The following is a 26,778-nucleotide window of genomic DNA, read 5'->3' as shown; positions in this document are numbered from 1 at the left end:
GTGTGTGTGTGTAGGGAGAGAAAGAGAGAGCTCTTTGGTGTCTTGTTCCTCTTATAAGGACACCAGACCTATTGGATTAGGTACCCACACTTATGACCTGATAAATATAACGTTAATTAGCTCTTTAAAGTCCCTATCGCCAAATACTGTCACATTAGACAATAGGATTTCAACATACGAATTAAGGGGGGATACAATTCAGCCCATAATGCACACCAAGCAGGACATTTTCAGTCTTTTAAATCTTTGCCCATAGAGTAACCAAAATCATATCTCGATATTGTTTCACTTTCTTTGATTTCTAAACTGGTTTAACAATATTCATATGACACCTGGCCACTGGTAACTCCTCTTCTGAGAACTGTCTATTCATATCCTTTTTTTCTATTTTTTAATTGTAATAGTCATATTTCACTTATTGATTTGAGAGTGCTCTTTATATGTTAAAGGTATCAAATCTTTGCTGTAATTTGAAAATGCTTTCCTTCCTCATTGCTTCATGTTAACTTTGGTCATAGTTCTTTTCTATATAGAAGGTTTTTAAAAACTTTTATAATGTATTTAAGTCATCGATCTTTTCATTATGATTTCTGTAGTTTATGTCCAATAGAAAGCCTTACCCACTGTAAAAATGTAAAATTTGTCACTCATAACGTCTTCTAGTACTTTAAAATTTTAATACACTAGGAATTTATTTGGGTGCAAAAAATGACATTAATCTAATTTTGTTTTGCCCCCAAAGGTTAGTCAGGTGTTGGAACGTTATTTATTTATTTATTTATCTTTAGATTTTGCAGTATGCGGGCCTCTCACTGCTGTGGCCTCCTCCATTGCGGAGCACAGGCTCCGGTCGCCCAGGCTCAGCGGCCATGGCTCACGGGCCCAGCCTCTCCGCGGCATGTGGGATCTTCCCGGACCGGGGCACGAACCCGTGTCCCCTGCATCGGCGGGCGGACTCTCAACCACTGTGCCACCAGGGAAGCCCTGGAACGTTATCTATTTATAACGTTTATAATCCGTATTTCTCGACTGAGTTGAAATGTCATCGTCACCAAAGTTTAACCCCCACCTTTGTATATTCTTGCAATTTGTTCTTCTAGCTAATTTGGGTTGAGTGATCTGGGATGGCCTCTCTGAGGAAGTGACCTGAGGGATTCAGTACAGAAAGTTGGGATTGGGGAGGGAGATGAAAGAGACAGAGAAAGACAGACAGACATTTGATTGGTTCAGCTTAAGTTGCCTTCCCAAGAATGCAGGGAATAACGTGAGGACAAGAAGGGGATGAGAGAGAGGAGATTAAAGCATCAATGGATTAGAGGACTGTTGAGTTGGGGATACTTGAACATTTGAGTTTTTCTATTTTCTACTATTATAAATAATGTTGTTGTGAATATTTTGTTTAAAAGGGTTGCATACACACATGTGCAAATATACACAGTCCGAGGTTTAGTGATGAGAGAGTTTTCAGGTGGAGTTCATAAGTTTGCAAGAACTATGCATTCCCACATGACATATTTATCCAGGTCTCTGTAATTATAGCATATTACCTGGTTAGGGAATGAAGGAACATTACTCTACCATGTAGTAGGGTGAAGGATAGGTGGAGAAAGGCCAAGATATGTGTCTGCAAAATTGACGTCCAAAATAAAAAACAAGTTCCATATTCTCACGGGAAGGTAGGGTTTATCAGCCAGGATGCCAGCAGTTGTGTCTAAGGGACCAAGCCAGAGATGTGACTGGAGAGAAAATGTAAAATTAAGTCAGAAGTCAGAGTGAAACTGAAATTGAAAGAGTACATTAAGAGCAATGGTGAAATTACTTGGATTACACAAGTCAGAAGAAAGCTGGTCTAGATTTTACTTTTTACAGAAAAATTAATTTCCAAAAGAATTAAACTTGAAATGGGAATAAATGAAAGCATACAATTAAATAGAAAATATGAAACCATAAAAATGAAAGGAGAAAACATTGATGAAGTCATTAATGCATGATACAAAACCCAGAAGCCATGCATGAGTAAATATGAATCAATGTCTGAACACAAAGAAATGTGAAACGTATTTATGGCAGAAAACACCGTGAAAGCATCAAATTGGGAATCAATTGGGATAATTCTTTATAAACCGGATAATAAAAAATGCAGGAGGACTTCCCTGGTGGCGCAGCGGTTGAGAGTCCACCTGCCGATGCAGGGGACACAGGTTCGAGCCCTGGTCCGGGAGGATCCCACATGCCGCGGAGCAACTAGGCCCGTGAGCCACAACTACTGAGCCTGTGCGTCTGGAGCTTGTGCTCTGCAACAAGAGAGGCCGTGGTAGTGAGAGGCCCGCGCACTGCGATGAAGAGTGGCCCCCGCTTGCCACAACTAGAGAAAGCCCTCGCACAGAAACGAAGACCCAACACAGCAAAAAAATAAAGTCAATTAATTAATAAACTCCTACACCTAACATCTTACAAAAAAATTTTTAAAAATGCAGGATACAAAGTGAAGAAAGCAAAAAAATAAAATAAAATCAATGTCTAATTATACAAAAATGTTAAACTCTGTTATGAACAAAACACCATAAATAAGATGAAAAGACAAACGAGTTAGGAAAAATCAGTTACACAAATAGTAAACTAAAGAAAATATCTTTAAAATGTGGGAAAAAAACCCGAAAAGACTCTTAGAAATCAGTACATAAAAGACAAACAATCCAATATGGAATTGTACAAATGACAAGAACATGGCATTCATGGAATAAGAATTATAAACAGCCAAATTGGTACTTGATATGATCTTATTAATGTAAAAAAATATTGTAAATGCAGGTTAGCATATCCTAGGAAAAAATCTGGACGAATACACATAAAACTGCTCATAGTGGTTAGTGCAGACACATTATGAGAAAAAAATGTATTTATTCATTTATTTATTTTTCCCTGCGTTTGGTCTTCGTTGCGGCACGTTGCGCAAGCAGGGGCCACTCTTCGTTGCAGTGCACGGGCTTATTGCAGTGGCTTCTCCTGTTGCAGAGCATGGGCTCTATGTGCATGGGCTCAGTACTTGTGGCTCGTGGGCTCTAGAGCACAGGCTTAGCAGTTGTGGCACATGGGCTTAGTTGCTCCGCGGCATGTGGGATCTTCCCAGACCAGGACTCGAACCCGTGTCCCCCATATTGGCAGGCGGACTCTCAACCACTGTGTCACCAGGGAAGCCCCCTATGAGAAATTTTAACTTTCTAAGAATGCACATTTATGTAAAGCATAAATGATTTTATTTATTTCATTAAATTTTTTTTAACCATTTAAAGAATTGAAGTACAGTTAGTTTACAGTGTTGTGTTAGTTTCAGGTATATAGCAAAGTGATTCCATTACACACACACACACATATTGTTTTATATATATATATATATATATATATATATATATATTCTTTTTCAGATTCTTTTCCACTATAGGTTATTACAAGATATTGAATATAGTTCCCTGTCCTATACAGTAGGTCCTTGTTGTTTATCTATTTTATATATAGTAGTGCGTGTATGTTAATCCCAACCCCCTAATTTATGTTTCCCCCTCTCCCTCTGCTATCCTCTTTGGTAACCGTAAGTTTGTTTTCTATGGCTGTGAGTCCATTTCTGTTTTCTAAATAAGTTCATTTATATAATTTTTTTAAAGACTCCACGTATAAGTGATATCATATGATATTTGTCTTTCTCTGTGTTACTTCACTTAGTATGCTAATCTGTAGGTCCTTCCATGTTGCTGCAAATGGCACTGTTTCATTTTTTTATGGGTGAGTAATATTCCATTGTATATATTCCCACATCTTCTTTATCTGTTTATCTGTCAATGGACATTTAGGTTGTTTCCATGTCTTGGCTACTGTGAACAGTGCTGCTCTGAACATAAGGGTGCATGTGTCTTATTGAATCATAGTTTTGCCTGGACATATGCCCAGGAGTGGGATTGCTGGATCATATGGTAGTTCGATTTTTAGTTTTTTAAGGAACCTCCATACTGTTCTCCATAGTGGCTGCACCAATTTACATGCCCACCAGCACTGTAGGAGGCTTCCTTTTTCTCCACACCCTCTCCAGCATTTATTATATGTAGACTTTTTTTTTTTTTTTTTGCTGCGTTGGGTCTCCATTGCTGTGCGCGGGCTTTCTCTAGTTGCGGCTGTCGGGGGCTACTCTTCTTTGCAGTGCGCGGGCTTCTTATTGCGGTGGCTTCTCTTGTTGCAGAGCACGGGCTCTAGGCACACAGGCTTCAGTAGTTGTGGCACGCGGGCTCAGTAGTTGTGGTTCGCGGGCTTGGTTGCTCTGTGGCATGTGGGATCTTTCCAGACCAGTGATTGAACCTGTGTCCCCTGCATTGGCAGACGAATTCTCAACCACTGTGCCACTGGGGAAGTCCCTATTATTTGTAGACTTTTTAATGATGGCCATTCTGACCACTGTGAGGTGATACCTCATTGTAGTTTTGATTTGCATTTCTCTAGTAATTAGCGATATTGAGCATCTTTTCATGTGCCTGTTGGCCATCTGCCTGTCTTCTTTGGAGAAATGTCTACCTAAATGATTTTATAATAAGTATATATTGTAGTTGAAAAAAATAAAAAATCTCTAAGCGTCCAGAACTGTAAATACACAGTGATTCCAGTTTTGTTTCCCTGCTTTATATACACATGCACATACATTTGCAGTTCAAAAATACACCTGAAGGAAACCATGAAAATGTTCACAGTGGTTCTCTGTAGGTGGTGAGATTGTGAAGGGTATTTTTTTTGTCATTTTATGAACTTCTGTAACTGCACAACTTATTCAGTGACAATGTTTTATTTCTATCAATACAAAAAACAATGTTTTAGAATAAAAACATGCAACAGAGATATTTGATCTTTGCTAGAATGGAGGAAAACCTGGCACACAAAATAAGATTCACCAGATGGACCATCTACACTAAATTTCAGACTCCTATGTAGTTGGATTAAGTCCCAAAGCATCAGGTATGTGCCAGCCACACTGTGGAAGAGTGTGGCCTTGTTTTGCATGTGCCATAGACGATGGGGTTGAGCATGGGAGCGAGGCCCACATACAGCACAGAAAGAACCCGGTCTCTCAAGCCAGAGTGTGCAGAGCTGGGAAGGATGCAGTGGAGGACTGAAGTGATGTAGAAAATACAGACCATGGTGATGTGAGCACCACGGGTAGAAAAGGCTTTTCTTCGGCCCTCGGCAGAGTGAATCCTGAAAACCGCAGCAACAACATGTATATAGGAGCTCACAACCAGGGCACAGGGTGCCAGAGCCACCAGAAAACTGAAGAAGAGCAGGGCAAGTTCATTGGCCCACGTGGTGGAGCAAGAGAGTTTGAGCAGTGGAGGGAGGTCACAAGAGAAGTGGGTGATAAGGCGGGGTCCACAGAACTTGAGGAGAGCCGCAAGGATGGTGTGGGTGAGGGCACTGGTCAAAGCAAGCAGGCAGGAGATTGAAGCCAGTCCTGTCCGGGTCCTTTGGCCCATGAGGACTAGGTAGCGCAGTGGCTGGCAGATGGCTGCGTAGTGGTCATAGGCCGTGGCTGTGCGCAGGCAGCACTCCCAGGGAGCCAGGAAGTGGAGAAAGAATATCTGGGTGAGACAAGCATGACGGGGCATGACCCACACTGGTGCCAGCAGATGTACTAGAATCTGGGGCACCGTGGTGGAGATATAGGCAGTATCCAGCAGCGAGAGGTTGGCCAGGAAGAAATACATGGGAGTGTGGAGTCAGAAGTTCCCAGCCGCAGCCACTATGTAGAGTAGCAGAAAGCTGGCGAAGAGCAAAGCCTCAACTCCTGTGTCCCGTTCCCCAGCTGCGTGAAACCACGCATGGAAACTTGCACCTGTGGAGTCCAACTCAGAGTCACATGAGGGTTTAAGTTTGGAGTTTCAATTTACAAAAGGGAGTGGTGGTGAGGGAAGAGACAAAGAAGACTGGTTTCAGGCTTAAGGGAATAAAACTCAGAATTGGAAGAATGCAATTAGGCTCAGGAGACCAGCAGTAAAGGAGAGGCCAGCAGAATGGAAACCCCATCAGTCCTCACACCAAGAGGAGGTGCACAGACCTTGAAGTCACAGTACATGCACATCCTATGAGAATATCAAAGGCAGTCCCTCAGAAACTTCTACCTGAGTAAGTGGCCCTGCACCTTGTAATTACCTGAAATTGTCCCATCACCAACCCAACAAAACCCCTACTCAGGATCAGTGATGAGATCAGGTCCCTCCTTCTCTTGCGCTGAACCTTTCAGTGCCTCCCATCTCACTCAGAGTCAAAGCCAAAGTCCTCCTCGTGGGCTAGCAGACTCTCTGTGATATGCCCTCTCCTTTCCTCTCTGGTCATCAGACAAGAGTTTCGTCAGCATCTTGTCCCATGTCACATCTTCAGACCTACCTACAGCAGCAAACATCCTTGCCTATTTCCTGCCTTGGAGGAAGAGGGCTCTGCCCTTCTATCCAAGGCTAACTTCTCCAGCTGCTCTTCATCTCAGTACTTGGCAATCCTTTTACATGTGAATGTACTAAAGGCCACTCAGTTGTTTACTTTAAAATGCTTTATTTTATGGTATGTCAATTTTGCCACAATAGAGAAGAAAGCAAATTAAAGACTTTCTTCAGACATATAAAAGCTGAATTATTGTCAGCAGAAAACCTGCACTACAAGAAATGTGAAAGACAGTTCTCCTCAAGGAAGGATGACACCAGATGGAATTTTGGATTTATGTGAATGAATGACGAGTTCCAGAAATGGAAACTATGTAGGTAAACATAAATTTTTCTCATTTTAATATCCCTTTCAATCATAGCAAACTGTTTAAGCAAAAATATTAACAGCATAGTGTGCGGTTTATAACCAATGTAGAAATAAAATGTATGACAACAATAGTACAAAGGACATGAGTGGGTAATTGGAAGTATATTGTTGTAATGTTCTTACATGATATGTGGAATGATTTTCAACCATTTGAAGGTAGTCAATAATAAGGTAAAATGCCTATTAGAAACCCTAGATCTAAAAAAAGATATAGTGAGGATAAAATGGAATTCTAAAACTTATTCAATCTAAAAGAAGTCATGAAAAGATAGAACGAGGAACATAGAACACATGGGACAAACAGAAAATAAAGTACAGGATGGTAGACTTAAACTGAGCCATATCACTAATTACATTAACGGTAAATGGTCTTCAGTTAAAAAAATGCTTCAGTTAAAAAGCAGAGATTGTCAAAGTGGATAAAAGGGCAAAACAAAACATATGCTGAGCATAAGAAACCCACTTTAAAACATAAAGATATAGGTCTGGTAACAGTAAAAAGATGGATGAAGACATACCATGCAAACTCGAATAATAAGAAAGTTTGAGTAGCTATATTAATAGCAGGCAGAGTAGACTTTACGGTAAGGAATATGATGGGATGGAGGACATTTGCTAATGATAAAGGGGTTATTTCATGAAGAAGTCATAATAACAAAGCTTCAAAATGTATGAAACAAAACTCACAGAAACGAAAGAAGTAAAGTAGCAATCAAGAGGAAACTTATCTTAAGTAACAGAACGATATTGCAGAAAATCAGACATAGAAGAGCAAATTTTAATTTTAAATTTAACCTAAATAAGCAGTAGGAAAGAAATAGTGACAATAAGAGCAGATATGAATAAAATGTAAAATGAGCAAATAAATGATAGAGAAAAATCCATGAAACTGAAAGCTTTTAAAAATACCAATAAAACTGATAAAAACTGTAACCAGGGAATGTTAGGAAAAATGTTTGTGAATAAATTTTCCAATTTAGATGAGATGGACAAATTCCTTGAATGACGCAAATCACCAAAATTAACTCAAGAAGTGGAAAACCTGAATATCCCTAAATCTATGAAAGAAATGGAACAGAAAACTCCAGGCCCATATGACTTTACTAGTGGATACTATGAAATACTTAGAGAAGAAATATTACCAATCCTATACAAACTCTTTCAGAACGTAGAGGAGGGGAAACACTTCTCAAATCATTTTATGAGGCCAGCATTACAAAATACCCAAACCAGAAGAAGACATTGCAAGAAAAGAAAACCATAGACCAATATCCTTCATTAACTTACACATAAAAAACTTAAATATTAGCAAGTTTAATCCAGCAATACATAAAGAGGACAATACATTACAACCAAGTGAGATTTATCCCAAGAATGAAAGATTGGTTTTGCATTGAAAAATCAGAGTTATTCATCATATTAACAAAATAAAGGAGAAAAACCATGTGATCATTTCAATAGATGCAGAAAAAGCATTTGACAACATTCAACAACCACTATGATAAAAACTCTCAGAAAACTAGGACTAGAAAGAAACTTTCTTAATCTGATAAAGGCAATCTACAAAAATCCTACAGCTAAAATGATAATGGAGGAAAATATAATTCCCCACCCCTGAATTTGAGAATAAGGCATGGATGTTCACCACTTTTATTAAGTATTGTCCTGGAAATCCTAGGCAGTGCACTAGACAAGAAAGAAAAATAGAAGTTATACAGATTGGAAAAAATAGAATTATCTTTATTCAGAGATGAAGTGTTTGTGTATGTAGAAAATCCTAAGCAATCTACAAAGAAAGAAACGTGAAATTTAAAAATCACTATAATTTATAATAGTATCCTAAAACATGAAATACTTAGTGATGCATTTAATAAAATACGTGTAAAACATTTACAGTGAAAACTAAAACCTATTAATAAGAGAACTTAAGACCTATAGTAATGGAGAAATGTATCACATTCATGGATTGGAAGACCCAGTATTTTTTTTTTTAGTCACAAAAATTTAACGTTTGAAGATTTCCATCACAAAGCAAGATTACACATAGACAAAAATTAGGAAAGTAAACAAATAGAAAATTTGTTAGCAGAGGAAAGAAAAGTAGTACATATGGCAAAATATTCAATCCCACAAGTTACTTATAAAATGATAATTAAAATAGCAAGTGAATACCAATTTATAACTAATAAATTAGATGTACTAAAATTAACAGCCAGTGCTGACTAGGTTGTAGTCAATGGGTATACTATATTGGTGACAGTGTGAATTGATGTAATTCTTTTTGGCAAACAATTTGCAATACATTTGAAAAGAAACATACATCTATTGCATGTGATACTGGACATCCTGTAACACAGCATCTACAGCTTTGTCTCCTTCTCCTCCCACAGTGGACAGAAATAATTCCATATTCAATCTTTCCAAGGTGCCCCACAGTATCAGTTACTGGGTGTTATCTGACATCCTCAGATATATATGAGGATGAAGGATCAGAAATATTAAACCCAGGCCCAGGAAGTATGAGTATATATTAGGAAAAGGATACCACAAAGGAACGAAGATGCAAGTATTAAGAAGAAATTTGGGGGGCTTCCCTGGTGGCACAGTGGTTAAGAATCCGCCAGCCAATGCAGGGGACACGGGTTCGAGCCCTGGTCTGGGAAGATCCCACGTGCTGCGGAGCAACTAAGCCCGTGCGCCACGACTACTGAGCCTGCGTGTCACAACTACTGAAGCCCACGAGCCACAACTACTGAAGCCCTTGCGCCTAGAGCCCGTGCTCTGCAACAGGAGAAACCACCGCAATGAGAAGTCCGTGCACCACAATGAAGAGTAGCCCCCGCTCGCCACAACTAGAGAAAGCCCGTGCGCAGCAACGAAGACCCAACGCAGCCAAAACTAAATTAATTAATTAATTTAAAAAAAAGAATATATATTTTAAATATCCTGCTGGTCATCAAGAAGATAACAGCAATTCCAATTTTTTTGGAAATGAGGGAAGGACATGAATAGGCTAGTTACAGAAAAGGAAACCCCCAAAAGCCGCAAGGATATAGTAGGAGTGGAGACGGGTACAGCCATAGCAGAGAGCAGCGTGGCGCGAATGAATCCAATGACGTCTTCCCATCCCTAAAGCCCAGCAATTCTGCTCCTGGGAACTTGCCACTGGTCCCCTTAATGGGTATGTATGAGGATGTCCATCAGGTACTTTTCACAGAGGCGGGAGTCAGAGTCCCCTAGACGTCCCACTGACCCTCCTTCTGACCTTATTTCAGACCCTCAGGTGGGTCTGGTTAATTCATGAGTTTCCTCTTGTGATATGGATGACAGCAGAAGCCAACATGCTAGACCCTTGCTCAGTACATTCGCTGGGCTTTTCCCGCACATGTCCAACCAGTGTCCACGCCTACTCACTACCTACCCGTGTGAGTCCGATTCTGCACTGATGTGTTTTTTTTTTCCCAGTGATGATGATTCAAACCTCTTTGCTAAACCTAAAACTAAAAAACTGTAAGAATGTCTGCTCACGGCTCCCCCTTTGCAACTCCCACAGGGGAACCTGGGACACAGAGCTCATTGAGTCTTCCGTAAGTGACTGTGAGGCTTTAATTCCCACCTGGCTTTCGTACAAGACCACAGCTCGGCCTCCCTAGTCCAGCTCCCTACTGCCCATTATTCAGAGAAGATGGCCTGCTCTCCTTTCCTCGTGTTTATATGTTAGTCTGGCCTGAATTGTAATCACTTCTGTACCCTCTGCTTTCTCCTGAAAAAAGTATGTGGCTTTACAAATTGGACCACGTGAATCATTTCCTCTGCAAGGAGTTCACTGACACCATCCACTCCCGCCTCCCACCTGTCCTTTTCCACTCCTTTCAAATAGGTCTAGTTTACCATCTGCAGCCTTTGACACATCTCCCTTGACACGTTTTTCAACCTAAATACCAGCTTTATTACTGATAAAACTGATTGGAGGACTTCCCTGGTGATGCAGTGGTTAAGACTCCATCCTCCCAATGCAGGGGGCCTGGGTTCGATCCCTGGTCAGGGAACAAGATCCCATGTGCGTGCCACAACTAACAGTTCGCATGCCACAACTAAGAAGCCTGTGAGCTGCAACTAAGGAGCCTGCCTGCCACAACTAAGGAGCCCACATGCCACAACTATGGAGCCCACCTGCTGCAACCAAGGAACCCGCAAGCCACAACTAAGACCCAGCACAACCAAATAAATAAATAAATACATTTTAAAAAAAAACAACAAAAACTAACTGATTGGGGGTACTTCCCTGGTGGTCCAGTGGGTAAGACTCCGAGTTCCCAATGCAGTTCTATCCCTGTTCGGGGAACTGGATCCCACATGCCGCAACTGAGGAGTTCGTGTGCCACAACTAAGGAGTCTGCACGCTGCAACTAAGTCCCACATGCCGCGGAGCAACTAAGCCCATGCGCCACAACTACTGAGCCTGCGTGCTAGAGCCCACGAACCACAACTACTGAGCCCACGCGCAGCAACGAAGACCCAATGCAGCCAATAAATAAATAAAGAAATAAACAAGCTAACAGAAAAAAAAAAAACATCTAGACCTGGTCTAGATGTCGAGTAGCCAGAGGGAGGACTCTGGTGGGTTCCGTGGCTTGGCCGCTCACCATGTACTCCAACCTTGGTCCGGTGAGGCCTCTTCTACTGCACACACTGGAGAAATAAGAGCTGCGTTTCCCCAGCCCCCTTTGGAACTAGCGTCCTGGGCGAGGTCCAGGCGTGGCCAGCTAGTTGCCCTCACATGCGATGCAGGGGGCAAAGCAAGATAGAAGTCCACTTCTGGGTGCCCTTCCTGTGAGTCACAGCGACACGGTTTCCATGTGAGTACTAGCAGAGTGTCCGTGTGTGCTGGGACGCACGGTGCGGCCCTGGGGGGTGTGCTGGGCCACCTTGGACCTGCTGGCGACAGCCAAGCGGGAGCATCTCTTTGCGGCCAGGCACTCGGTGACGTCGTGTCAGCGGCCTGCAGTCAGTCAGCTGTGGTGGGAGTGGGTACAGCGTGGAGATCAGCAGATGCAGGGCCCCTGCTGCGTCTGGAGAGCCTTTGTTAAAGCTTCACCAGTGCAGCACTGGCTGCCCAGGTGAGGGCGCCTGCTGAGTGAGCGTCCACCTCGGGTCAGCCTCTGGGGCCGAGGCCAGGGCTGCGGAAGGATGGTAACCAGCCCAGCAGGTGGAGGAGTGGCCTGGAAACAGCCGAGAGGAAGCCAGACCGGCTCGTGTCACCTCCTGGCCCTGGGACGCGAGGGGCCGGGCCGGCCCAGGAGCAGGAGGGTCCACATCACTGGCAAGGACAGCAGGGAGCACGAGGAGGATGAGGGGCACCCGAGAGGAGGTGGAGAGAAAGTAGAATCAGCATCCGTCACCACAGCTGGTGTCACCGCCACAGCTCCTTTGATTCCAGGCACGTCCTTAGGGCGCTTGGGGTTGACTGGCGTTAACCCTGTTCTAGCACAGAATCTTCATTTCCCCGTTTCCATCCCGCCCCGCAGCTGGGGGACCTGTGAGGCCTTGGCTGGCGCATCTCTCAGGACAGCTGAGGTGGATCATCTCTCCGTCAGGAAAGTTGCTGTTTCTGTGTTCAGTTAGGTAAGTCAGTGGCCCCCCGCTAAGAATACTCACAGGAACCTAGCCCAGGTTAGCTGAGCAGCGCTGACCTATGGCCTGAGCGTCGAGTCCCTCCCCCTCCCTCTCCCCTCCCCCTCCCTCTCCCCCTCCCCCGGTTCACCCATGGAAGCCCTAACCCCCCCACAGGATGGACTTTGGAGGCGGGCCTTTGGGAGGTACTAGGGTCTGGACGAAGTCATGCGGGTGGCGCCTCCATGATGGGGTCAGTGAACACACCCACCAGCCCTGACCTCCCCACTCGGCAGAGACCCCGCTGCTTGGAGGTCCTACACTTCCCCTGCTGTTTGTGGTTTACTCTGGGCTTTACTGGGGGGAGGGTCGGAGGGCTTTGGGGGTGGGTGGGTGGCCCTTATTGCCTGGAGCAGATGGTTTGGGAGACGGGTCAAGGCCTTGGGAGTGGAAAGGCGTCGCTCCTGTCTCGGTGGTGACTCCGTGGGCACTCGGCGCCGGCTCCACGCCGCCGGGCCCCGGACAGGAGGGGCCGGTCTGTGCAGGCGCATCCAGGGCATGCGAAAGGAGCGGGGCTTCACGACGGAACCGAGTCTGTGCAGCCCAACGGGGTCTTCGGGGCGGCCCGTGGGGGGCAGGGCGGCAGCCAATCCGGTGCCGGGAGGCGAGCTCAGGGGTGTCTGTGCAGGCGCCCTGGGCGTCCTTGGGTAGAAGGGGTGGGGCCTCGTGAGGCGCTCAGGCTCTCGTCGGCTCTTAGAGGGACACGCCGTGGCCATGCAGGCCCCGGGGGACGGCAGCGCGGTAGGTGCAGGGGGCCGAGTTGGCCAGCAAAGCTCCGGAACTCCTGGTTGCCAGAGTGGATCAGGTAGCCCTGAAGGCGAGGGTGGTCCCCGGCACCCAGAAGCCCGGCATGGGCCCAGCAGAGGAGGAGCAGCGACGGGAGCAGCTGCTGCAGGTCCCCAGGGTGGGCGGGCACCACGTGCCCTAAGCGCTGGTGGAGATGCAGCGCTCGTGGCTGTAGGGCCTGGAAGCAGACGGCTGGTGTTGTATCCTTTCCGTGGAGCCTCCCTGGGCTGGGGCAGCGGTGCGGTGGCAGGGTACATGGCGGCCGCCTGCGGAGGGGACGGAGGGGAGCACAGGGCGCAGTCAGGGGCAGCAGGGGCGGGCAGCCTGGCAGGAAAGGGGATTGTCAATGCCTGAGGAGCCTGGAGGGTGGGGAAGGACCAAAGGGTTAGGGAGGCGGCTCCGGGCGGTCTCATCCTGGAGTAAAAACGGGCCTCTGCGGTGTGGGCAAGCCCGAGATACCAGCAAATTCAGTGACGGATGGTGCCTTAACCACGTCTCCCCCAGCAAGCTCATAGTGCTTTTCCGATCCCCCCTGGAGGCACACGTGGCCCACAGAGCTCTGATCCCAGATGCCCAGCGTGACCAAGGCGTGATTCGGGAGGAACTTAGAGTGAATGGCAGTGCCCTAGCTATGTGAGTTCTAGAAGAGTCTGCCGTGGGGGTGGGGTCGGTGGCAGGTGCTGGGATCTGATCTCTGTCTTGAGTGCTGTGATGGGGGCGCTGACGGGCTTGGTATAAGGAGGGGCCTAGGGGCTGGTGCCCTGGACCTACATGAGCGATCTCCCCTTTAACCTGATTTTCCTTTTCCCTCACTTGTAGTACATGGACTGCTGAAGACCTTGTTCTCTGCCGGATTTCCATCAGCTTCTTCCGCGATCAGCTTTCCCTGGTGATTCAGAATATTCAGCGCCCTGGGCCCCCGCCTCCCTAAAGGCTACGCGAAGGAAAGGGGGCTGAGGCCTAACCTTGTGTCGCCTACTAGGCAAGGCTTAGGGAATTCAAACTTGAGTAATCACCACTTTGTTATTTGGGTTTAATTTTTTGCCAGTACTGGCCCTTGGTATCCCTTGGTTCACTTGTTTCCCTGCGGCTCGTGGAGTGGGATGCTTCAATGTGTATTACTGCAGAAAATAAAACTAGGCCACTGTTTTGTGTCACAGTTTCTTTTCAGCTAATGCATTTCTGGATTTTTTATCTTTGTCCTCGTGTTGGAGGGAAGGTTCTGGAATTCAGATATTTCAGTAGTACAAGGTAATTGAAGACAGTTTAGGAAAATGAAAATCAAGCCCGATGTTCAGCACTAAATACTGTCAACATTTTAGAACTATTTTTTTAGTTGTACTTGCACAGTAAATGTATAACGGTATGCAATGTAGAAGTTATCAAGTTTAGCATTAAATTTTTTCCTGACTTTTTTCATTTAACATACTAGCTTTTCCACCTTCTAAAAACTCTTCAAAAATATGTTATTGAGTGGAGGTATATAAGATGCATCATAATGTAATCATTGAACATTTAAGTTGTTTTCAATTTTTTCATTACTATGGTTAACGATTCAATGGAATTCATGTATATAATTCTTTCCATGAATGGTTATTTCCTTAAAGTATATTCCAAAAGTTAGAAATACTTTTCTATTTCTTTTTTGAGACTCTTGATCACAGGGAATTCCCTGGCAGTCCAGTGGTTAGGACTCCATGCTTCCACTGCAGGGGGCACGGGTTCGATCCCTGGTTGGGGAACTAAGATCCTGTAAGCCACACAGCATGGAAAATAAAGAGAGAGAGAGAGAGAGAGAGAGAGAGAGGAAACAGACTGTCTTAAAAAACAGAAAAAAGACTCTATCACAATTTCTCTTCAGAAAATACACCTACTACCAGATTTCTGGTTTCCCAACATCCTTGTCACAATTGGCTTGGTTTCCTACTAAAATTAAAAACTTAGTTTGCACAAGAAGAGCAAAACCCTAGGCCCAGTGCAATAACAATGTTGTGGCTGACTGGGCTTGTTTCAGATCAGTGCAGAAAAGCGCTGGGACAAGCACAGTGTGGTGAGCGCTCGGGCCGGCGGAGTTCGCTCCCTCCCACATCTTTTATCCTGTGATCTTGCTGAACTCACTGACTAGTTCTCCTCACTCTTGTCCATTGCATTCGGTTTTCTACATAGACAGTCATGTTGTCTGCACATAGTTTTACTTCTTCCTTTCCAATTGGGATGTCTTTTATCAATTGATCTGTCTCCTCATAATGGGTTGGATTCTTCTGAAGCTTAGCATACCCTTTTCCTTGGGTGCTGGGTATTTTTTTTCCTAAGTATATTCCAGAACTTCAAAAACTCTCATATTGTTAACTTACTTGGAGACAGTTTGAGCCTTTGGAGTCCTGCCTTGAGACTTTATCGGTGGGAGCAGAGCAGCTTTTAGTTCTCCACACTATTGAGACAAGATCCCTCTGAGTACTGTATATGATGTCACCCGAATTCGGAGTTTCCACTAGCAGACCCTCCGCCCTTGGGCACGGTTCTCTCCCTGTGCCACTGTGTCCCCTCCGGTCCTCCGCCCGCCAACTCCAGCTGCGTGCGCTCTGCGATCCACCCCCGAGACCCGGGGAGGCGGCTGGAATCGGTCCGGACAGTTCGTGTAGACAGCAAGCTGGGGCAGCTGCACGGCTCACCTCTTCGGGGTCTCAGCTCCCAGAGATCCCTGACGGTCCTCCCTCACCTGAGGCCCAGTTTCTTCACAGCCTGTGTTTCATATATTTTGGCTGCATTTAGGGGATTCTTTCAAGCCAGTGCGGGGGAGATCCGGTCCCTGTTCCTGCATGTGCGTGAACGGAGTCTGCTGGCACAGAACCCAGAGAGCTCTGGCAGTGTGGGCTGGAGGGAGGGAGATGCTGGTGCTGGGGATGGTGGCGGTGGGCATGGCGAAGACGGTGATGATGGAGCATCTCCCCTGCCAGCACGCAGCAGCTCTGGTGGCTACAGTGATACTGCCTTTCAGAATATGTCAGATCATGTCTCCCCTGCCTAATTCCCTTCACAGGCTCCATTCTCATGCAGAATATAAGCCAGAGGTCCTTGTAATGGCCAGCAAGTCCCCACATTCTAATCTGTGAATCCCCCATTGCCTCTCTTACCTCCTCTGCTCTCTCTTGCTCACTCCACACCAGCCACGCTGGCCTCTTGCCTGTGCCCTCAATATTACAGGTTTTCTACTGACTTGGGGCTTTTGCACAGTCTGTTCTCCCTGCCTTGAATGTGCTCTCAAATACAGCACCTGGCTGACTCTCTCATCTCCTTCGAGTCTGCCCAGATCTCATCTTCTCACTCTGCTTCTTCCTGTGGCCACCAACAGCCCAGTGCACAGCCAATCCTCTTCCTGCTGTTCTTTTCCATACCACTCATCACCTTCTATGATACAGTATAATTTACAAATAGACTTTTTATTTCCTGCCTCTTCCTGATAGAGGTAAACCACTATTCTGACTTCTACCGCCATAGAGTATGAAAGTGAATTAAAAGTCTCACGTTGAAGAACAAAAACATGGAAATGATTTAAAATTTCAAGACAGATGTAAAACAGGTAGGATGCATTTGTTTATACAAAGGTAAACAAAAGATAAAACTCACTGAAATGGAGGTTTTGACCATGAAACAAAGACCAAAACAACAGTGCTGGATGGAAGCCAAATGGCTCTGATAAGGCAGAGGGGACGCGTCCCATGGATTGTTGTGCCTTCCACATGGAGCTCCCCCAGGAACCGATGTCTGTACGTGGCGGCAGAGTGGGGTCAGGTTCGTTATCATCCTCGTGGGGCTCCAGTGACCTGGCAGCCTTGATTGTCCCCGAGGCTCTCCAGCCCCCCTCTGCCATCGGTGAAGTGCCCGTGGCGGGGTGTCTGCATCTCAGCTCTGCTGTCTCCCATCGGGGCCCCTGCTCCAGCCTGCACCACTGCCACTCTCTCTCAGTTGCAGAAAATAAAAACTAAATTTATAAAAACAAATGACAATTAAAATAAGGAAATGATAACAATAAATGCAATTTAAGATCAAGGAAAATAAAGAAGTAGAAAGCTGGAAACTTAGGGAGCTGTCTGGTGAAGTAAAGGGGCCAGAGCATGAGGGGCCTGGGGCTCAGAGACCTTTAGGTCAGGTTTCCCGGCCCCTGCTTCTGAGGTTAGCCTTGTGGGCCGACCTACTCTCCTTTAGGTCAAGGGCTCAGCCTGGAGTGTGTGTCAGGAAAAAGCGTTCATGGTAATCAGCCTCGTACTTGAGCAGGGTGAGGAATTTCACGTGGCTTCTCCTCCTTTCTCTCAGCACCAGGACTCCCGTTGGCTGTAGGGTCTCTGCTTTTGGCCTGTTCCCCCCAGACCTGAGCCCCTGCTATTCTGGTTGTCTCTGCCTCACATCGTGGCCTAGAGATGCTGCTGACCTGGCATCCAGGGCAACTGGGAGTCTCAGCCATAGGGAGAAGGGAGGTGGTGGCACAAGAGACCCCCTCTGGGGAGAAGCAAGCTGGGCGCTGTTGCTTTTTAGTGTCAGTAATGACAAAGGTTGTGTTATACGTGGTATCTGGCAGAGCCAGTAATTTTACTGCCAATTATCGAAGCTAGCTGCTGACCCAGATGTCAAGGATGTGGTTTGGCTGAGCAGAAGCAGTACTTCTTACAGCCACTTGCTCCACTGTTTGCAGCGAAGTAACATGGATGTAGGTCATTCCATGTTGAGTCAGGTTAAGTCTGTTGTATTTGAAAATGGCAATGAAGTCTATTTCCACTTATTCAGGTTTCAAAACGTGTCCCGTAGTTTTTCAGATGTCATCACTTAAATAAGAGGGCACTTAGGTCACGATTCCTCTCCTTATAAGACTTTTATTAATGCCAGACATGAAACAGTAAAAACATAGTGAATTGTTAAAAATCTGCATGGTTGTGGATACAAAGGTGGTTTGAACGGGGACCTAGGAGGAGGCCTTGAGAGGGGGAAGCCAGGCCTAAGGGGAGCCATCAGTCTTGACCCGGACCCAATGGCCACGATTCAGCTGCTGCGCGCTGCGTGGTGAAGTGGCCTGGACATTGAGTCCCCAGGGTCACACCATGCCCTTGTAGCCAGGCTGTGTGCTGGGCCGCAGGGCTCCTCCCTCCCCAAGGAAAACTTAACTCCCAACGTTCCTGGGCCTGTGGACTTAGGCTTGAGACCCTTCGGTCCCCCTTTCTGCATGACAAAACGCCTGATCTGGAAGTATTTCCTCATGAAAGGAGACGGAAGGAAACGAAGCAAAAAGGAGATACAGAAAATAATGCGAGATTAATTGCTGCACTGTCCTGTTATGTTGATTCCCAAATCTTCTAGAAAGGTGTACTCTGCACAGTGTACAGACATGCCATGTGTACTTGACTTGGAGTGGTATCTGGGATCATTTCTGTTAAAAAAAAACACAAAAATCCCTCAGACCCCATCAGAATCATAGCCCTCTATTACACGTGGATTATCTCTGCCAGAAAACAAGATTTGGCCGGCATCACTGTGATTTGCGGTACCCTTCTCAGGAGCATATGCTGCCGTCAGCTCAAAAACTACCTGCATTTTGTGTCTCTGAATCATTATGCCTTTGTGTAGTCATCCATTAGCAGTTTTATCAAAGCAAGACATCACCCCACACACCCTGGACATGAGGGTGAAGTCATATTTCTTTACATCCCTAATCACTTCCAGACAAGTCACACTGCGCAAGTGTCTATTGTTTCGTGCAGTAAGTATGTCCCTGGAAATGTCTTGTAGAAACAGATTTTTGTGTTTTGGTCAACTGGATGACATTTCACTGCCGACAAAGTTTCAGCTGCATTTACTATTCCAATCTATCTTCAATCTGGTGAGCTTCTTGACACTTGGACGTACAATTTTTCTGCACTGGCCTTTGTCAGGCAATCAGTGAGCTAAACACAGGTGGCCCACACATAAGGAAGCCACCATCTATGGGAACTGGCAGTCTGTAGCCCTGGATTCTTGCCTGAGGCTCTGTGACTCCCTGCAAGTCACAGAAGGCAGAAGGCAGCCCCTTACAGGCTCTGGCCATGGAGCAGGCCGTGGGCTCAGGGAGCCCTCCCGTGGCTCCGTCCAGACTCACTAAGGACTTAGTTAAAGTCCTTGGCAATTGGCCCCCATCTTGCTCTGGGAAGAAAATGATGTCACCAGACCATGCTGCTTTGAACATCAAAATTACTTCTTTTATGGTCTGAAAAACCAAGATTTTGGTACTTACCTTCGGAGCAGTTCGAAACCCCGAAACCCTGCAGCAAAGCCTACAGTTGCCCTGCCTCACCCTGGCTGCCGCAGACCTGCCCGCCTATTTGGTCCATCCTCGTATATAAGACATCGTGGCAGAACAGTGGGTCGGAACCTGCTTACTACCTGGTTGTTGAGGTTTGTCTTCTGGCCGCAGGCACTCAGAAGGATCGGCAAAGGGCGTTATGTAAAACTCCGAGCCCAGTCGAGCCTGTTGTTTGCGTCCCCTGAACCCCAGTGCCCCACAGAGGAAGGGGTGACAAGATGCCCTCATGGCATGCTGGGAATGTGTGCGGTCTCAGGGGCTAGTCGCCATGAAAGCAGAAGGGGAAAGTAGCCAGGAAACCTGAGACTTGAAGTCACCGGTGTTTGGTTTGTTCTTTGGTTTTGTTTTGGATCAGAACTATATCACTCAGAAGCTTGAGTCCAGCACAGGATGGCCAGGGACAGCTTTCCCCGAGGTGGCCAGGGGACCGTGTGAACCAAGAACGCATTTCACACTGACTGTTGGGAGGTGTCTCTAATGGTAACCGCTGATTGTGTTAGAGTGCCCTGTTTGAGCACCATACAAAGAAACCCTGGCTCGACAGGCATACCTTTCAAGTGTAAAAGCACCTGCTCAAGATCCTATGAAAGGGAGAGGAGAGGATGAGCCATCCCGTGTCCGCACGTGTTTCCCACGTGTCTCTGAAGTCATCCTAAGTGATTGAGGCAGCATTAGACGGTGGAAGGAGCCTGACTTGCTGTCTCACTCCATGAGTCGTCTTGGGTCAAGCGTTCCCCTCTCTGGTTCTTGGTACTGTTTCCCTCAAAGTGGGAGCAGTGATCTCCGCCAAGCCTAGCTTCCGAGGTCTTTGAGGGGAAGAGATGAGACGATGCGTGTGAAAGCATGCCGGGAGAAAGCCAACAGCAATGGGACACCCAGCCACAGGTGGCTGCTTAGGCACGCTGTCCTTAGAGCCACCAGCGTCATCTGATATGCTCATCACGGACCTCGGGACTCAAGGCTCCTGTCACTCACATTGTCCTTCTGCCACCATCACTAGGCTTGGTGTCTTGCACTGTGCCTTCAGGGGTGGGGACAAGATGGTGCCCAGGCGCGTCTCTCCTAGGATCATTTATGATTCCAGTGGAAGCACAGGAGAGAGATCGAAACTTCAGGCGTTGGAGTCAAAAGATGTCATCCTGTTGGCTCCAATCTGCACGCCAAAGGCTCCACTGGAGAAGATTTCTAACGCCACTTTTGCTTTCATTGTTCCTACCCTGCCCGAATGGAGTTTTCTACATCCCGGTCCACCGGCCTGAGGCTTGGCAGGGGCCAGTGTGGCCGGTGACAAGGGCTGGCCTCCGTCAGAGCCCCCTGCCCACAGCCCAGCCCCGTCACACTTTGGATTGCCTCTCGTCCGTCCACTCCTGCTTTGTGCTCTGGAGAGCTTGCGTCTTCTGCTCATCCACTTGGACGTAGTCTACTCTTTGCTCCTCTGAAAAGAGAAGTTTCTGAAGGGGGAGAAGAAAAAGGGTTTCATTCCATCAAATTTAAAAATTCAGCACAATGTCAGTCAGTCTCTGGTGGATTACAGTGTCAAGTATTGGCTGGCCCTCCCTCCTGGGTCGTCACTTGCAGAAATGTCACGCTGCGTGTGAATGTGTGTAAATCTCTCCTCACGTCTGCTCCCTTCAACTTAGCTCTAGCCAGCTGACTCGCCTTGGCCAATATAATATGAGTGGGGTGACGGGTGCCCCTCCTAAAGAGGAGAGAGGCGTCCTGTGATCCTGCACTCTCCCTTTTTCCCCTGCCAGGACACCGGCATGCCTCACGTGGGGACCGTGATGGACTGTCCCACAGGCAACAACTGAGAAGCCTTTGCGGTCAAAAGCCACAGAGATTCGGGGCTTGTCTTCACTGCACAGCCGACCAGAACTGGCTAATGCACCGTCTGGGCTTATCTGTCTATCCTGCTGACCAGCTTTGCTGGAGTATCATTTTAGGTTTCTGGAATGAAATGAAAGGTAAAGGAGAAGTGGGAGCTCATTCAGCAAAAGGGAAGGGAAGCCTCCCAGACTGTTTTTTTCTCCACACACACAAAATGAAATTATACTGTATATTCTGTTCAGCAAGTGATTTTTCTCATCAAACAATATATTGTTAGCGCAGTCTAGACTATGACCATCCCGTGCTAAAAACTATTCAGCTGTTGTCCACTGCTCACCAGCCATTCATTCCATGGCTTCCCCTGGGCAGTGAGTGACAACAGTCAATGGCTAAGGTCCCTTACATGGATTAACTCACTTAATCCTCACGACAGGCTTCAACATAGGCATTATTTCTGCTGACCACTCTACAGACAAGAATACTACTCAAGGGAGTCAAAACTGCCCAACCTGGCACTTGAGGCCCTTTACGGAGCTGCTTCAAAGCCAACTGAGAGCTCCCGTCACCACTCCCCAGAGTCTAGCCAAGCGGGGCTGTTACTTCTTCCCTCAGCAGGCCCTTCCTATGCCTGGACTACACTTTACCCCACCCTCATCTCTGCCAGAGCAATTTCTCAACAAACGTTATGGTCCAAGCTTTGAAGAGCATGAATACTACATACATTTACACACGTAGACATGCAAAGAACACAGCCCCGAGGGAAATACACCAGGGCTTCTGGGAGGCAGAGTTAGGGCTGACTTTAAGATTCTTCACTGTACGTGTCTGTAGGTTTAAGACTTTGCAAAGAGAACATCCACGGTGGAAGCATCCAAAACAAAATCCATACCGAAATGGAATCTCCTGGGAATTCTCAGACGCAGAGTACTTCCTACCTGCTGCACAGGGGCTGGTGATGCTGAGTTGAAGTCCAGGGCTAAATAGTCCAGGCTGAATTTCCTCGTCCACGTCAGAGCTCCACTGCTCAGCAAGTTGGCTTCTCCGTGCTCCTCCTAGAAACCAGCGTCACAGGATGCGGGTTACCGACTTCTGGCCGGGCTGCCCAGGGGACGAGCAGCTAACATTGGACAACAGCGGCCCGATGAGTCCTGTGCAGCTCAGCCTGCACCTCGGAAGGAGAGCTGGCTTTGAAATACAATACAGCCCATTTGGCCTTCACACGAAGCTATGCCTTCATTCACCATTGAAGCAGTTGGCCAAAATCTCCCCCAAGAAGGAATCATTTTACGGATCTGACAGGCCCATGATACCTTAGAGACTTTAAATCCTGAAAAGGTCAATCACACTTATGAAAGCTTTAGTGAAGACATCCCAAATGCATTTAAAGATACTTTATACAATACAAACAGTGATAACGTGTGCAACACACACCCATGGCATCACCATCCAGCTTCGGAGTATACCACCACTACATGACACACACGGCACATGCCGAGGGCTGCGTTCTACTGCTGCCTTCTTGTTTTTTTTTTTTTGTTTTTTTTGTTTTTGGTACACGGGCCTCTCACTGCTGCGGCCTCTCCCATTGCGGAGCACAGGCTCCGGACGCGCAGGCTCAGCAGCCATGGCTCACGGGCCCAGCCGCTCTGCGGCATGTGGGATCCTCCCGGACCGGGGCACGAACCCGTGTCTCCTGCATCGGCAGGCGGACTCTCAGCCACTGCGCCACCAGGGAAGCCCTACTGCTGCCTTCTTGCCCCCCAAGGGGGTGAGTGCTATCTTGAACTTGGTGTTTACCACTTTTCTTTTTAAAGATGGTTTTATGAACGTGTGAGTGTCCTTAAGTGACATACTGTTTTGTTTTGACTGTTTTGAACTTTTCTCAATAGAACCGTATTGTATGCATTTGTGGCGACTTCAATTTGCGCTCCATTTACATACTTCACATTCACCCATGTCAATGCCCCATTTCATTCATTTTCATTAGCATACATGATTCCATTACATAATTTATTTAACTGTTCCACCAACAACAGACATTTGAGTTGTTTCCAGTTTGGAGGCTCTTACAAGCAATGCTCCTGTGAGCATTCACGCACCTGTGGAAGAATTTCTAGGGTGTGTCCCTGGGATGTGGGCCCCTTCAACTTGACTATCACAGCCTGATATGAGGAACATGGTATTTTACTGTGATTTGATTTTCCACACCCTTGATAATTTAATTAATTGGCCATCCTTTCATATGTCTACGGGTCATTTATTTTTTTCTCTTCTGTGAATTATCTGTTTAGGTTTGTTTTTGTTTTGCTAATTCTTATACTGAAGTGCTTGTATTTTTCTGATTTGCCTCACATATCTAAGAGACTAACAATTTGTTGGTTATGTGTGTTGCTAATAGCCCATCACAGTCTACAGTGGGTTTTTCTTGGTATTTTTTAAATGAAGAACTGTTCTCGCTTTCAATGTAATATATCAATATTTTCCTGAGTAGTTTGCTCTTGTATTTTGTTTAAAGAATTCTTCCTATGCTGAGGTTGTAATTTGTTTTCCCACATCTTCTTCTAAGTTATCAAGTTTTGTCCTTTACATTTAAGTAATAACCTAGCCTCAACTGATTTTAACATGTGGTGGTCACCCAGGGATACAATTAATTCCCTTTTGTTCTGTTTGCACCCCACATGGGCAACCCTCCTTTTCCCAGTAATGCAGCCTCTGTTCACATATCACGTTCCCATATGTGAATAGCTGGTCAGTTCTACTGAATATTTTTGCTTTTCTCCTTTAACATGTTAATGTGCTTGACTGACTTGATAGATTCCATTAATTTATGGTTGTAACAGCTCATCTCTCAGGGAATATCTGTAACAATAGATTTAAAAGAAACTGTTTCTCCTTCTGGCATAGTTTGTTTGGTTTCTGTCTTTATGCTAGAGCTTCCCTCTTGGGTCTGATCAATCATTCACTACAAATCCACCTGCTTTCCAGTTTCCAATGCGTTACTGTGTTGTCTTCTTCAGTGCTTCACAGCCGTGTGGGTTTATGCCTTTAACAAATCCCTTACTGTGATTTTAGAGGATGGTTTGGGACGGAGGGAAAACAGAAGTCTGTGGTCAATCTGCCATTTTTACCGAGATGCCCATGAACAGATTCTCAAATGTTAAAACCACTTTGCATACCTGGAATAATTCCGACTTGTTCGTGCATATTTTTAAAATTAATTAATTAACTTATTTATTTTTGGCTGCATTGGGTCTCCATTGCTGCGTGTGGGCTTTCTCTAGTTGAGGCGAGCGGGGGCTACTCTTCGTTGCGGTGCGTGGGCTTCTCATTGCAGTGGCTTCTCTTGTTGCGGAGCACGGGCTATAGGAGCGTGGGCTTCAGTAGTTGTGGCACACCGGCTCAGTAGTTGTGGCACGCGGGATCAGAAGTTGTGGCTTGCGGGCTGTGTAGTTGTGGCTCGTGGGCTCTAGAGCACAGGCTCAGTAGTTGTGGCGCATGGGCTTCATTTCTCCGCGGCATGTGGGATCTTCCCAGACCAGGTCGAATCTGGTCGAGCTCAATCTGCTCGAACCCGTGTCCCCTGCATTGGCAGGCAGATTCTTAACCACTGCGCCACCAGGGAAGCCCGTTCATGCATATTTTCAGTTTTATAAAGTGCTGAACTTATTTTACTAAAATCTTTAGGATTTCTTTTGTAAACAGCTTTACTGAGATATAGTTCCATACCACGCAATTCTCTCACTTAAAGTGTACAATTCGGTGGTGCTTAGGCTATTCACATATTTGTGCAATCATCACCTCAATTTTAGAATATTTTCATCACCCCAAAACGAAATCCTGCACCCCTTAGCCATCATCCCCTAGTCCCACTATCTCCCCAAGCTCTAGGCAACCCCACTAATCTAATTTCTGTCTCTATAGATTTGCTATTCTAGACATGTCATAGAAATGGAATCATACAATATGTGGTTGTGATACTGTGATTTACAAGAAATATATATTTGGTCATTCAGATGACCAAATATTTATTTCTCATATATAGTTGGTCTTCAGTCCACGATTCCTGGGTCACAGCTCCCAAAACCCTTCGAATTTCCTAAGTGTTGAGAATGACAGAGATGTCTCTTATTATAGGAATGAGGTGGCACCTGACAACGTGCCTCCTACTTGCGAGGAGAACCAACCATGTGATCAGAAGCTTGGAACTTTCAGTCCCACTTCCCGGCTCCCACCCGATCTCCGGGGAGTGGGGAGGTGCTGGAGCTTGACTCAGTCACCAACGGCCAATGATTTAACCAGTCATACTGTATAATGAAGCCTCCATAAAACCCAAGAGGACTGGGTTCAGAGAGCTTCTCGGTTGGTGAACAGCTGGAGGTGCTGGGAGAGTGGCCCCTGGTGACGGCGTGGAAGCTCCGGGCCCTTTCCTCATGCCTCGCCCTGTGCCTCTCTTCTATCTGGATGTTCATCTGTATCCTTTATCATATCCTTTTATAATAAACTAGTAAACGTAAGTAAGTACTTCCCTGAATTCTGTGAGCTGCCCTAGCAAATGAGCCAAACCCAAGGAGGGGGACGTGGGAACCTCCAATCTGTAGCCAGTCAAGTCAGAAGCACAGATAACAACCTGGGATTGTGACCAGCAGCTGAAGTTGGAAGGGGTGGGCAGTCTTGTAGGACTGAACCCTTAACCTGTGGAACCTGACGCTATCTCCCAGTAGAAAGCGTCAGAATTGAGTTGAATCCTTGGACGCCCTGCCGGTGTCCGAGAATTGCTTGGTGTTATGTGGGAACCCACCCCAACCAACACGCACACATCCTGGAATGGGGTCCAGAAATCCCAAAGAGTGGTCTTTTGTGACTGGCTTCTTTCACTCAGCATATTGTTTTCAAGGTTCATCCTTGTTGTTTCATGGATCTGATTTCATTGTATGGCTGCATAACATTCCACTGTGTAGCCATACCACATTTTATTTACCCATTCATCATTTGGTGAACATTTCAGTTGCTTTCACTTGTTGGCCATTATGAAAAATGATGCTATGAACATTCATGTGCACGATTTGGTTGGACTTATTCTTGCTTAGGATTTTTTAACCTGCATGAATGAGTGAGATTGATATATGATTTTCTACTTATGTTAGTGCTATTTGTTTTGGTATCAAGTTATTTTAGCTTTATAAAATAAGCTGGGTAATATTTCCTCTTTTTGCCATTCCCTGGAGGTGCTTATATAAGACTGCAATGATCGCTTCCTTTTGATAAAAGTTTCTGTAAAGTTTTGGGGGCCTCGTGATCCTTTGTAGTAAAAATTTCCCTACGTA

General features: G+C 46.0%; 2 protein-coding genes and 1 pseudogene across 3 annotated transcripts in view; 1 reads left to right on the top strand and 2 right to left on the bottom strand.

Annotated features, from left to right (window-relative positions):
- Positions 1-3,576: 3,576 nt before the first annotated feature.
- LOC111170737 (olfactory receptor 3A3-like) lies at positions 3,577-5,753 on the bottom strand (the record flags this gene model as incomplete). Its single annotated transcript, XM_022566280.2, has 1 exon — positions 3,577-5,753. A coding segment is annotated over one exon (762 nt), but the record flags the coding sequence as incomplete, so codon positions are not given.
- Positions 5,754-13,018: 7,265 nt separating this feature from the next.
- Positions 13,019-14,425, top strand: LOC149744103 (uncharacterized; annotated as a pseudogene).
- A 2,400-nt stretch (positions 14,426-16,825) lies between these two features.
- The window catches only part of GAB3 (GRB2 associated binding protein 3), a 64,551-nt gene continuing 54,598 nt past the window's right edge, over positions 16,826-26,778 (bottom strand). Inside the window, exons 9-11 of one of the 2 annotated variants that reach the window (XM_089903929.1) lie at positions 22,390-22,506; positions 20,178-21,078; positions 16,826-18,718 (exon numbers count right to left, since the gene is read on the bottom strand). In XM_089903929.1, the coding sequence (XP_089760055.1) occupies positions 20,962-21,078; positions 22,390-22,506 (234 nt within the window). In that variant the 3' untranslated portion in view covers positions 16,826-18,718; positions 20,178-20,961. The remainder of the gene's footprint in view (positions 18,719-20,177; positions 21,079-22,389; positions 22,507-26,778) is intronic. The other variant, XM_089903930.1, reaches the window with a different exon arrangement.

This window comes from Delphinapterus leucas, chromosome X, assembly GCF_059928025.1.
Source record: "Delphinapterus leucas isolate spDelLeu-1000000601 "Yukka" chromosome X, BTC_Dleu_Yukka2, whole genome shotgun sequence".
NCBI lineage: Eukaryota > Metazoa > Chordata > Mammalia > Artiodactyla > Monodontidae > Delphinapterus > Delphinapterus leucas.
The sequence above is the reverse complement of the archived record's forward strand: the minus strand, read 5'-3'. Positions and strand labels throughout refer to the sequence as shown.